At 43.3% G+C, this 14,132-nt stretch overlaps 1 protein-coding gene across 1 annotated transcript in view; it reads left to right on the top strand.

Annotated features, from left to right (window-relative positions):
• Positions 1-14,132, top strand: part of Itga9 (integrin subunit alpha 9) — a 392,948-nt gene that overhangs the window by 82,130 nt on the left and 296,686 nt on the right. The window contains exons 12-14 of the mRNA XM_004635243.2: positions 2,073-2,163; positions 4,883-4,928; positions 13,310-13,464. Coding sequence (XP_004635300.1) covers positions 2,073-2,163; positions 4,883-4,928; positions 13,310-13,464 — 292 coding nt within the window. The remainder of the gene's footprint in view (positions 1-2,072; positions 2,164-4,882; positions 4,929-13,309; positions 13,465-14,132) is intronic.

Here is a 14,132-nt window from a genome sequence, read left to right as displayed (position 1 = left end):
AGTCTGGGCAATATGATCACTTCTCTTTGGCCCAGATTGGTATTATTTCTGCTGGATAAATGGCGAGATCAGAGCCTCAACTTCTTCCACATTACTCTTTCACTCATTCCTTTTCCTTTATGAAGAGTGTTGATTTTCAGATCCCTGTGTGCCTGTCTCAGTTTGAGAGCCCTCCGGGCATGTCATGGCGGTTGCTGTGATCTTTCTGCCGCTGCAGAGGACACTGCACGTAAACCTGGTCCAGTGGAGGCTTTCCAAGGTTCCTGGTTTCCATTTAGGGTTATTAGCACCGAGCAGACTTATCTTCCTGGCTTTATAGCATAATGGCGTGCAGATGTCTGCGGATAACTTACGCCTGCATCACTGCCCCAGAGTAGACCACCCCTTCTCTGTCCCCCATTCCCAGCCACCACATGCCTTAGAAATGCAAACCCAGGGCAGACTGTTGCTAGTATTCTGAGCCTCCAGAGGAGAGGTGGTCTTCAGAGAGAGGCTTGTAAGGAGCACACAGACACACGTGTTTGTTTAGATAGAGCCACATGGGAGATGAGGCTTTGCCTGGGAATAAGAAGCATTTCTCCATGTTACCTACAGTGTTCCGATCTATACTTTGATGCACACATTTCCTGTTGGCTGGTTTAGCTGAAAATGGTGAGAGAGGCTGTCAGGTCATTTCTGAGAGGGTTGTTTGCAGTTGTCAACAGGGTGCAGGGACATCCCAAGTCCACGTGCCGATCCCATGGAAACTCCCTCACCTCCCTTCATGAGTTCTTGGTAGGATGACTCAGTAAGGAAAAGCATAAGGAAATAAAGGCAAAATGATCCTGATGTCTGTAAACCTGGTTCATTGTGGATTTTGCCTCAAGACATGAAAGTAAAGCATGTCTCTTGCCATTCACAGTGAGGGCACTGGAGGTGAGCCTCCCCGTGGAGACTGGGGAAAAGGCAGGGAGGAGCCAGGCAAATGCCAGGAGCTGAGACTTCTGATGCAGGAAGTTGGCGTCTTTGTGCGGATCTGTGCCACCCAAATGTTGCTGCCCAGCTCTGCATGATGAGCGCTGGCTGTGCGAGCGTTCGTGAGCCTGTTGATAAGTGACCAACTTCACGATGCATAAAAGCACAGACGCCAATATGTGCCATGGTAGTGAGTTGTGAGCTTTGGTTGGTGGCAGGTCTGTCTAATAGGGCATAGGGCAGCTTTAGCTGATTTTTTTTTTTTTAATGATACAGAGTCTCACTACGCACTTCAGATTCGTAGTAATCCTCCTATCTCGGCTTTCCTGGTGCTGGAATTATAGGCATGTACCACTATGCCCAGTTTCTGGGCTGGCACTGTGTACCCAGGGACCACGTGGTACTGGAGATTGAACTTGGGACGTTGTACCTGCCAGGCAGGTGCTTATGCCACTGAACTATCTCCTCAGCCCTTTAGCTGATTCTTAAGCATCTTCTATAGATTATAGATGAGTAGATGTACAGAATTCTGGATTTACTAGACAAAACTGTTTGATAGTGGCTGTGAAGTTTGGGAGTCTGTAGACTTCCTGGTTGGCTGACTGGAGGAGCAATTTCCACATAGCCGTAACTCCAGTCAGCTATGTTAATTATCTGTCCATCAAGGACAAGACTATGTGTCTCTTGGGAGTGGAGTGTCAAGTGTTCTGTACCTCTTTGGGTACAGAGGTAAGAAGTAAATATGCTCCCAGAATTTAGTTGCTATACTTGAGTCAAAACAAAACAGAACCTATTAGAATTGGGAATAAACTTTATCCATCTTGAACTTCAGCATGTCAAAAAAAAAAAAAAAATCACACGAGTCTGGGTAGATTTGTTAGCTGTGAACTTAGCAAAATTTTAAAATGATTAAATTTAGCCAAAGAAAATAATAATAAAAGAGTGTGTGGGCTTCAACTGCCTACTAAAGGCATCCTGATCAAATTAGAGTAACTTTTTTTTTTCCTTCAAACAATTTAAGACCAGGTACCCCAGGGAAACCCAGTTAAAACAGTGTCAAGTTCTTATTGGCGGCTCTTTATTTTCTGGTGACTCCATGTCCTTATTCTCTGTTTCAGAAATTGTCTGGGCGGAAGATAAACCCAGTCCTGAGGATGTTTGGGCAGTCCATATCAGGAGGCGTTGATATGGATGGAAACGGCTATCCTGGTAAGCCGGTTTTGTGTACAGGCCCATGAGGTAAAGATAGGCGCATGTGTGGGCTGATTTCTAGTGTGGTTAGCAGTTATTTAGTCTATTTAGGATTAGGGAAGTTCACACAATTCACAAAATTAACTCCACTCACAGGATGGAATGCTTTTCCTGGTGTTTGATTTTAAGGTCGAAATGACATTGAAGTTCATTTCTAGGTTTTAAAGTGATTTACTTTGATGGGCTTAAGTACCATGAGAATGGGATTTTAGTAACTTTTGTGGCCACATGTCTAATGAAAAGAAAAAGCATGATCTATTTAAAGTGATATCTATGTAAAAACTGATGCTGGAAAAAATAAAAGGGGGTGGAATGAATAGGGCAAAAGAAGGGAATTAAAATTTGTACATGTACCAGTTCCCAATAGTGAGTGCTATCATTATGTACCACAGACGTGTGAAAGGATAAAATAGGACATATTTTGTTCGTTTATATTTGATAACACTCATATTTAGAGACTTCTTCCTCTTGAGAGGGAAGAAGAGCCACCCCTTTCCTGCTAAAAGAAAATTACAGAGAGAGATTTGGGTAAGAAGAAAGCCAGGTCTTCTTGATGATGGATGAATAGTCTGTCTGTGTTTGAAGCTGGCTGTTCTTCAGGGTGAATGAGTACACTGAAGAGGTTGATGCTAATTGAGTGAAAATGTGAAATTTCCAACCCCGACCCCAGGCAATACCCAGTTTATGTCACATTGCCGAGGTCGTGGGATAGTGGAGTGAGGTAAGGAGGCAAAGGTAAATATTTGAAAAAACCTCAAATCATGTGGAGCTCAGAAAACATTTCCAGGAATATATAGTCATCTTACTTTTGAAGAAATACTTTCTACTTTACATCTGTGAAAACTAGCACAATCCTCAGGTACCAAATTTTGTATTTTTTTTTTATAGATAAAAGTTTTTCATACCCTTCAAACTTCATAAGCCAGAGAAAATAGAATAGAAAAGGGTCAGTGCTGAGCTTTTGCCCTAAGATAGACTGCCCTGTGTTTTTATAAGTTTAGGAATGAAATTCACCTTTGCTAGGTGGTCTGAGGCCATCTCCAAATACTGTTTTTATGGGTTGAGCAGTTTAAGAAGTATAAAGTGCTGCCACGTGCAATGCCCAACTCACAGGGATGCCATTATGCGGGCAGGGCAGGGGTGTTCTCATGGATGGAAATGCTGCACATCAGAGCAGCTACGGATGACCAGAGCCTGAGTGTGGGCAGGCACTCAGGTCCCCCCAGGGCTCGGCTGCTGCCATGTAGTGAATGCAAGCGGGTGTGTTTGCACTGCACAATGGATCTTGTGTTTTTCATAAAAAATAAGTAATATATCTGTTTACTTAGTTCAAACATGCAATCAATTAAAGAATATTATTAAAGAATAACAAAATTTATATATATTCACACACACACACACACACACACATCTAGGTGCAGAAATTTTAGGAGTAGTATAATTTATGGATTTGGGGTTGTTTTCCCTTAATGAGGACATTGTGGAAATCTTTTCACTTAGATGGATTCAGACTATTTTGGACTCAAATGTTTGGTTCTATGAACTATTAATGAAGTCCCAGGTTTAAGGGGTTTATATTGAGGGGGTAGGAAGGCAGGGAGCTATTGGATGAGTGAATACTTTATTTAGAAATAAACATTCCTAAGGAGTGAGGGTGTAGCTCAGTGTAGAGCACTTGTCTTAGAATGTGTGAGGCCCTTGGTTTGATTCCTACCACACCATAAAAATACAACAAAAACAAAACTGAAAACATTACTAACTAAACCTGTGTTTTAGTTTACCAAGCCTTGCTTAGTTTATCAGGTATTTTTGTATCTTTTATTATTCAAATATCTGATTTAATATACTTAATAAATATTTCATATGTTTAATGATTATATAGTTATTGTTACATTTAATGAGCAGTAGATATTTTCTGATTTATATAAAATATTGGCAACTTTGGAAGAAGGTCTTGGGGGTAATGATCCCTGTATTATAGACAAGGGTACAGAAAACCCCCAAAGTCTCATAGTAGGAGGTTGGGAGGTGAGGATTCCCACTGTTGACAGCCTCTAGGTCAATGATGGCAAACCTTCAGAGCTTTCAGTGACACAAACTGCTCTAGTCATTTTTGAATAGCATTAATTCTGGGTATCTCTATTTATTGCTCTGATATCAAAGAAAAAATCTACATGTGTAAATTGCATCATCACCAAAATAGATAAAATACTTGAATTTGGTTTTAATAATATTTAGCCCAATATAGCTAACATATTGTCATTTTAAAATATAATCAATATAAAATTATTAACGAGTTATTGGTTTTTTAAAATTCTTTGAAATATGGTGTGCTTCTCAATTCTAACGACCCTTACTTTAAGGTGTTAGCCATACATGGTAGGCTACCATTAGGGACAGTATGGTTTTAATTCTTATAAAACCACAGTCCAGTCCAGACTATGGCAGTTTGTTTCTTTGTTTGTTTTTGGTGGAACTGGGGATTGAATTCAGGCCCTTGCGCTTGCCAGGCAAGCGCTTATTCTACTTAGTCATCTCCCTGGCCCCAACTATGGCAGTTTGAGGGCTCCTTGAGTCAAGGTCAGGCCTCAGTTGCTGCAGAGCACCATGCTGGGTGGAGACTGTTTTGGGGGGGGGGCTTCGACAAGTTCTGAGTGCTGTGACTTATTGTTTTCAGATGTCACCATTGGCGCCTTCATGTCTGACAGCGTGGTTCTTCTGAGGTGAGATGCCTTGCTGTAGCTCATCACGGGTGAGAGATGGAAGTCAGTGGGGGAGACACGGTGCAGTAGCTTACCATCACCCAGCTCTGCCCTGCTTCTTTCCGGCTGGAGGTGCTTTACAAATGGAAATGATGCCTTTATTTTCTCACTCTCATTATATTCTATCCTGGACTTTCCATCTGGGAGGTGCTGAACAGCTTATTGCTGGGAGATGATAACTTCTGAGCTGATCTATGTGGCACTTGGTGTGACCTGTCCCTCCACCTGAGGACTGTTTGCCTTGGCCATGCATAGCCCCTTTCATTAAAGTGCAGTGTAAATACTGGGGTTTCCTTGGATGCTGTGGCACTCAGAGGGTTGGGGAGCACTGTATGTCTTCACTTTAGCTTCTGCACCTAATATCCTTTCTCAACCAGTCCTCCACGCCCAGGACCTGGGAGCCTCCTGCCCATTCCATAGCTCCTCATTCTCTGGTGAACAGAGAGGTGGAATGTGAACTCCGTGCAGTCCTCCTGGGAGCCCGCATACTGCTTTAGAGGCCAGTGGGTTGCCATCACCACCCACGAATCTTCTTCAAGTATTTCTGTCTGAGTGAGTCAGAGAGGAGGCAGAATTACACTTTGGAGTGAGAGCCAACTCTTAGGTTTTGTTAATAACCTTGTGGCAGAATGTTCTAAAATAGACTAGTAGGATCTTACAGCTGGAAGAGATCCCAGAAGCCATGTGGTTCCCCACCCCAGATTCTTCTCAATTGGCTCTGCTTGCTGGAGTCTCTCTCCCAGAGGGACACACAGTCTCTTCAAATGAGGTGCCTGGCAGTAGGGGCTTACTAACTCCTAAGGGAAACAGCTGACCCCCAGGTGACTCTAATCTTTGAATTTCTTTTTTAATTTTTACTTTTTATTAGTCCATGTTTTCAGCACATAATGATTACCTCCCTTTTGGGAAGTTGGTACTTGTACATAGTGCAGCTCAATTCCTCCTTCATCCCCTTCCTTGTGCCATCTCTTGATCCCCTTTCCATTTTCCCAAGACCTGTTTCCCTATTCCTTCTTTTTGTTTAGCTTTTTTATATTTTGGGGTTTTTATATAAGAAACTATGTGATATTTAAGTTTTTGTGTCTGATTTATTTCACTTAACACTTGGTCTTAAGGTGCATCCATTTTCCTACAAATGATTCTAGTTTATCCTTTATGGCAGAGTAGTACTCCCTTGTATGTAAATACCACATTTTCTCTATTTGTTCACCTGTTGATGGACACATAATTTTCATGATTTAGCTATTATGAACTGTGCAGTTATAAACATGGGGATGCCTATATCACTTTGGCATGATGCCTTTAATTCTTCTGGGAAGATGCCTAGAAGTTGAATAAGTGGGTCAAATAAAATTTCTAGATACTAGTTTTGTTTTTTTTAATTTATGTATTTGGTACAAGGTCTCACTATGTAGGTTGGACTCATAGTGATCCCCTGTTTTCAGCCTCCCCAGCACTGGGAATATGAGCACCACCACGCCCAGTCTGGGTCAGTGCACCTGGAGGTGGGGCCAGCATGGCACATGGTGCTGGTGATCGAACGCAGGTCCCTGTGCTTGCCTAAGCAGGTACTTAGTCTGCTGAGCCATCTTGCCAGCCCAATTTTAGGTTTTGTTTTGTTTTGTTTTGTTTTAAGACTCTCCATCCTGATTTCCATAGTGGTTGTACTAGTTTACACTCCCCGCGGTAATGTAGAGGGGTCCCTTTCTGCCACATCTTTATCAGCAGTGGTTAATTTCTTGATGGTAGCCATTCTTTCTAGAGCAAGGTTAAGACTGAGTGTTGTCTTGGTTTTCATCTCTGTAATGGCCAGAGATGTTGAACATTTTGTCATGTATTTATTGGCCATTTGTGCTACTCCTGAGAAGTGTGTCTGTTCATTTCAATTGCCCATATTTTGATGGGGTCTTTTATTTTAAGAAGTGTAATTTTTTTCAGTTCTTTGCATGTTCTAAGTGTTAAACCTCTGTCTGAGGTATAGTTGGAGTTCTCTTCCTCCCACCCCATCTGATAGTTTGACTCTTCACTGTATTGGTTGTTTCCTTTGCTATGCATAAGATTTTTAATTTGCTATGATCGTATTTGTTGATGTCTTGACATTATTTTTGTGCTTTTGGGGTTCTTTTAAGAAAAACCTTGCCTATGTTTTCAAGACTTTACCTATTTTATTTCTCCAGCAAATTAAAGGTTTTTGTTTTAACAGTGAAATTCTTGTTACATTTTGATTTTAGTTTAGTATATGGTGAGAAATATGAGTGGATAGTCTGTTTTCCTAGCATCATTTACTAAAGAGGTTATCTTTCCTCCAGTGTATGTTTTTGGCCTCTTTGTCAAAGATCAGACAGCTGACTGTGCTGGGATTGTTTCTGCATGCATTATTCTGTTCAACTGATCTGCGTGTCTGTTTGTGCATGTATAATGCTGTTTTTATCCCTTTAACTTTGTAATGTAACTTGAAATCCAGGATTATAATGTCTTCTGTTTTGCTCTTGTTACCCAGGATTGCTGTTCTGGATCTTTTTTGGTGCTATATGAGTTTTAGGATTTTCATTCTAGTTCTCTGAGGTATTCTGATTGTGTTGCACTAAATCTGTGTATCAGTTTTGGAAGTATCTCCTTTTTTTTACTACACTCGTTCTGCCTATCCAGGAACAGGGAATATCTTTCCATTTTCTGGTGTTGTCTTTGATCTCCTTTTTCCAAGCACTGTAGTTTTTCATTACAGAAGTTGTTCAATTGGACTCTTAACTTTTTTTTTTTTTTTTGGCAGAACTGGGGATTGAACTCAGGACCTTGCACTTGCCAGGGAAATGCTTATTCCACTGAGCCATCTCCCCAGCCCCTGAACTCTTAACTATTGAATTATACTCTCAACTATTGAGTTATTAAAGAAACATGATATCCCTCAGGTTGAGTTTGGTCTGGGATCAAACTGTCTCTGTACTTAGAAGGTGAACTTCCTTGGGAAAGGCCCTGACTTTTTTGTTCTAGGGTTCTGCCTTGTGAATCAGGATAACAATAGTACTTACAAGAACCAATGACTTAGTACATATGATATGCTTGGCTCAGTGCCTATGATAAGTGCTTAACAAGCATTTGGAAGTCTTAGGTAAATTGTGTTGTGTGCTGTGCTAAAATTTGGTTTTCTTGTCTTGTGTCATCTATCCAGAAGCCCTTCAGAATCTGAAGTTGACAGTTGTGTCCCCTGATGATAAAGATCCAACCACCCTGCTTCATTGAAGTATATCCCCTGTAGTACTGGATTTTCGCTTTCTTTATCACTTTTTCCTCTTGAGTAGATGACTTACCTGGCTCCAAATAATGGAGGTTCAACTTGTGATGTGGAGCACTCTAAAGCTTTTGTAATATCTTCACTTTTCTTTATATCCAGTGCACATGGGTTTGTGAGGATTGTACTCAAAACTCATCCCTTGTGTTTCCACAGTTGAAGACAGGCCCTCCACTCAGCAGTGGACATCTGGTATAAGGTCTCTCATGTAGATTCTGCCTTGTCATCATTCTAGTATTTCATCATTTTCCACCTCTGAGCTTCAACCCAAAGGGCATTTTCTTTTTCTCACCTTCATAGATGAGCTGTTCTCCTATGTAATATAAGTCATGCAGTGGACTGGAGACCCTGGTGTCCAGCCTCACGTGAAGGGTTGAATCTGGTGAGGGGCAAATACCAGGGATCAGTGTAAAGTTCTTTGAAGAGAAAGCTGAGGAGTATATTAGTAGAGAGAAGTGGTCTAGGATAGGAACTGGGGAGTTCACCTCAGCAAGGCCAAGAGAAGCCCCAGGAAAAGCAGGAGACCATGCTACCTGGGGAGGAGGGATGTGTAGGGGATGGTCTGATCACAAGAAGTCTGTTCCCTCATTCACTCAGCAAAATGTATCCTGACCTGCTGAAATGCAACTTGCATACATGTTAGATTATGGGGACTTGCAAGAGAACATGGCAGACCTAGTCCTTGACCTGGTATTCTAACCAAAGAGTCAAACACGCATAGCTAAGATGCAACTCATGTTTGGTGAACACCAAATGTGTGCCAGGCACTGTGTAAGCATTTTACATCAGCCATGATCCACTTCAGGAAGGCAAGGGGACAGGGAGAGCAGAGGAGGTTTCAGAGTGTCTTGTAACCATGGGGATACCTCAGAGAAATGCTTCATTGCTTTTGTCATTATGTGAACATTATGATAGTGTACACTTAAACTAAGACCTGTGTTATCACTAGGTGATATCATCATAGGAGACTCCTATGCTCCGACTGCGCTGCCTTTGATGGAGATGTTATATGTGGTACATGACTGTGTCTTCATTCTTTCTTGTCGTCTTTCTGTATGGAGGCATCATTTACAGAATATAAAATGTAGCAGTCTTAGTGTACAAGTCAGTGAATTTTGATCAACATAGACTCCTGTGTGACTAATACTTCATTGAGATAAAGAACACTTTTGTCCCCTCTGGAAGTTTCCTCATCCTCTTTCTAGTCGCCCCCTCCAGTGGATAGGCATTGTTGTGATTTGTATCATAGATCACTAGGATTTCACATAAATGGAATTATATTGTATATACTGTTTCTGGCTTCTCTCATTCAACATCATGTCTTTGAGATTTGTCCATGTTTTGGTTTTATTCTGAATATGTTATGTTTTGTTCATCCTTACTGTTCACAGAATGTGTATTAACCCTTAGTCTCCTTGACAACTCTGTAACTTAGATATTATTAGCCCCAGTTGGTGGGTGAGGAGACCACAGATATGCAGGTTTTATTAATTTAGAAAAAGGGATAATACCAGGTGATGTTATGAGATCAACAAACCAGGGTCCTGTGGTCAGGGAGTGGGGGTGGAATTTAGCAGAAAAGGCCCAGTGAATCATGAGTGCTGTCAGAAGTGGCAGTGAGAGGTCACTTGTGCCTTTGACCCTAGAGAAATGATGGTGCAAAAACCAGATGGCTGTAGGTGGGCAACAACAGAAGAAGCAAGCAAGCAGTCAATCTTCACTATGTTTCCAGAAGATAAGCTGCTAGGGAGAAGATATAATTGGCAAGCATTTCAAGGCCAGAAGGCTCTGCACCAGGGATTAGGCCAAGAATGTCTTTGAGACACCTTCTTTTTATCACCTCAGTCCCTGACCCTCTGGAAAGGATCAGAGGTGGTCACTCTATCCTCGTGGTTAGTGCTTTGACCCTGTTCTTCTCTAGGGGTCTGTGGAGGAAAGGAGGAAAGGGAGGCTGCCACTGCTGGACAATAGGTTGGACAGAGAGATGGAATCTCACACACACGCTAGAGGGAAGGGAGTCCCAAAGTAAGAAGAGTCAGATGAGCTTCCATGTGGGATTCAAGTGAGGGTGAAGCTGAGGGGACTGCCTCTCCCCTGTCCTAGGAGGGCATGGAGGACCAGGAAGGACCAAGGAGGTTTCAGAGCCCAGCTGCAGCCCTCAGGGAGGAAACAAAGGACAGGCGGAGGACTCACCCAGCACATCTGAGGCCAGGCAGGTAGGACATCTATAGCGCACTGGTCGATCAGCTGCTGGGATGTGGCTGGATAAGAAACAAGGCCTGGAAACTTCAGCTGAATGAGGTAGGGGGCTCAGGCAAGGCCTGGCTGGTGGGAAGTCAGTCAGAATTTTGAGTGCCTCTGATTTGTGGTGAGACCAGGAAAGGGGAAATCTAGGTCAGTCGGGGTCGGTTGGTCTGTCGGTCTGTCAGTCTGTCAGTCTGTCAGTCTGTCGGTCTCTCTGTCTGTCTCTCTGTATATGCAGATATGCACTCATTGTATTTGACTATCCAAGGGATCTGACTATCCCAAAGGCATGTGGGTAGGAGTACTTTGGGCTGTAACTACTATTAAACTTGATCAAGAGTGGCTTAACTTATGGAAACATAAACAAATTTCCTGGAGGTAGGCACCCCAGAGGTGATGTAGTAGCCAACAGTTTGACCCAGGGGTGATTTAGTAGCCAACTGTATCACCCAGGACTTAGGTTCTCTATCTGTCCACCTACCTGTGCCTTACAAAAGGCCAGGGACATTTGAGCATCATGTTGAAGGAGACTCTGACTGCTCTTATTATTTACTGGGAGTGGAATGTGAGGAACTGAACTGTCAGCCATCACAAAGGGCAGTCCAGCTACTTGCTTCCTTTAAATGTTGAAAGTTCTTGTGCTGCTGTCCTTGGGTGCCCTTTGCTTTCATCTTAGAGGTTGGCACACAGGTTAGTAGGACTGTGAGAGGCCAGATGCTGCCCCAGGCCTGTGGGTTGTCCCCACTGTGCCCTCAGGAAGTTTTCTCAGGAGGGCAGGTCCTGCATTAGGGTGATAGGCACCTGGTGTCGTGCCATTGTAGACTGAAGGAAGTGATGAGAGAAGCTTATGAAAGATTTCTGGGCTTTTCATCCTCCAAAAACAATACTTGGAGTGGAAACAAAAGGGTTAGTGGGAATTGATTTGACAGATGTTGGAAGGAGATGTACCTGTGAGGGCCCCATCGGGCATTTCAAAGGATTCTGTTCTGGCAAGCTTGGTCCATGTCAGAGAGTGTGGCCTGTGCACTTGTGCCTCTTGCTTAGCTAGCTCCCTGAGCTCTTGAGTGAGCAGGCTCTGGGGCTGTGGAGGGGCTTGGGCTTTTCTTCTGTTCTTGGAGCATCAGGTCAGGGGCTGCAGGGTCAGACACTCTTGAGGCTTAATCTCCTGGCTCCAGTGAAGTGTGCAAACAAGGGTTCTGCACATCTACTGTCCTGGAAAAGTGAAAAGGATGTGCAGGGACCCCAGATCTGGGGTGTGGAGTGCAAGGGGTGGAGGTGCTGGTGGTGTAGGGGTGTTGTAGGCAGGTTTGGAAATATGACTGTTTTCCTTAGTAGGGAGGAAGGCAGAAGTGCATCTGCAGAGCTGGAGTCAGAGAGAGGAGCCAGGGGTCCTCAGAAAACTTCCTGGGGGAGAGGACACTCAAGCTGGCTGTTGAAGAGCAGTGGGGCTTTATACAGTGCCCATTGGGGTCTTTTCAGAAGAAATTGACCAAGAGTAAACTATCTACTTTCTAAGTTATTTCTAGGATCTTCTAAGGATAAATCCAGGCCAAACCTGAGAGGCCAGGATGTTGCTTTCTTTCAGGCACCATTGTTTGACTTCCTTTTGCCCTACAGCCAGCTTTGCAGTTCCCCTGCCCTGGTCACAGTTGCCCTGCTGTTGACCCTCCTGTCCCAGAAGTGATGGCAGCAGGAGATTTCCCTCAGCTCATCTGTGCTGATTGTCTCTTCCTTTCCTTTTCACACCAGCTTTTCCTTAAGTGCCTTTTCTTTTGAAATGGTTGGGCACTTCGCATCTGTCCTGTTACCCTCAGCACTTCTGAGGGAGCTTTTACACAAGGGAGGTCATTGTTCTCAAGCCACTAATGCTCCTCGATCTTGTTATGCCACCCCTGGCAGTGGCACCATGAAGGCTGGGGCTCCGGGAGGTCAAAGGGTTTCTTTGTGAGGCCTAGGGGAAGAAGGTTAAGGTGCAACCTAGGTGGAATCTTCCTGAACAGATGTTTGCAGTGAGCACAGAATGGGTGATTCAGTCTCAGCAGGTTTTTTCTTCCCTGAGTGCCCCAGGGGAGTCCTTGCATGCTGCCTATCCATCAAGAACTGAGGGATGGTCCATGTCAAGGAAAGGGGTGTGAGTGCTTGTTAGGTTTCACTTGGTCCTGAGGCCAGGCAGGTTGATTTTTTTTTTTTTTCTCTTGAAGATCTTTGTTGTTAGCAGCTGTGAATTAATAGAGGTACATGAGGTGGAGATTTGGCCAACTTGATAGAATTTATTTTTATTTTTATTTTTTGTAGAGCTGGGGATTGAACTCAGGCCCTTGCACTTGCCAGGCAAGTGCTTATTCTACTGAGCCATCTCCCCGGCCCCTTGATAGAAATTTTGCAATTCATGCTTACAATGGCAGTGCATGCTTTGAGGGATATATGAGTGTGATGTAATTCTTGAATTATGGTTTCTGTTGCATTAACTCCTTCTGCATTCATATCTCCAATAGAATGGAAATCAGAACTTATTTGGTGAAATTTTAAATAATTATCTGGCATCTCGTAACTGCTTAATGGCTTCAGCTAAATATATCTTCTCAACAGCTAACTTGGATTTATCACTGGGAAGCTAACCATTTATTTATTAGGAAATGTGCTACTTTTAAAACCAGAAAAAGCACATACAGAGCACATTAGTTCTTTTCTCTTTGGCTATTTCATACTTTATTTAATTGGCTGAAGGGTTGGGATTTATCCTGGTTGTATAATTCTTCTTGTTTTGCCCCCTAACATGACTGAACCATCTTCTGCTCTTACTTTGCAGGGCCAGACCTGTCATTACAGTGGATGTCTCCATTGTCCTCCCAGGCTCCATCAACATCACAGCGCCTCAGTGTCATGATGGACAGCAGCCTGTAAACTGCCTGAATGTCACTGTCTGCTTTAGGTTCCATGGCAAACATGTTCCGGGAGAAATCGGTAATGAATCACTGAGTCAGGGCTTAGGGTAGCCATCCTAGCTGGAGTAGGGTGGCAGGATGAGCGACAGCTGGGGATAGGTTGGAGTTCTCGTTCACCGTGCATCCCTTCTGGACTGCCTGTGGACAGGGCATTTTCTCTGAGGTTTCCCCTCTCTCCTGCCCATCTACATGTGCCAAGTTTCACACATCCTTAAGCTCTAGGACAGCTATTGTTAGACCTCAAGCATCCTTTCCCCAAATGTATGTGGACAGAACTAAAATTCCCTAGACTATGGGAAGGATTGATTGTTGGACTGGAGGAAATGTCATGCCTAGAGCCCATTCCTACAAGAATTCTCCATGCAGTTAGAAAAATGAAGCATGGGAGTTTAAAGGCTCTCCCTTGAGCTGTACTGTGAAATTAGGGTGCAGAATTTTCACAGGCTTAAGTATGCATAAAAGGGGGCTCTGCTTGGGGAGCTCAGAGAATTAGAAGAAGGCCTGTGGCAGCTGTTCCTGCTGTTTCTCTGGTGAAGGCCCACTTGCTAGCTATCCCACCTCCAGAAACTGGGTAAACCCTGTGACAAGGTAGGGTCAATGTTGATAAGAACTCGTACTTGAAGGACATGAATTTGGAGCAACATGCAGGTTAATAGACGTTTTGTTTTTACTTGAAGGGCTGTATTT

The sequence above is a fragment of the Octodon degus genome, unplaced genomic scaffold (genome assembly GCF_000260255.1).
Source record: "Octodon degus isolate 3935 unplaced genomic scaffold, OctDeg1.0 scaffold00071, whole genome shotgun sequence".
Classification (NCBI taxonomy): domain Eukaryota; kingdom Metazoa; phylum Chordata; class Mammalia; order Rodentia; family Octodontidae; genus Octodon; species Octodon degus.
The sequence above is the reverse complement of the archived record's forward strand: the minus strand, read 5'-3'. Positions and strand labels throughout refer to the sequence as shown.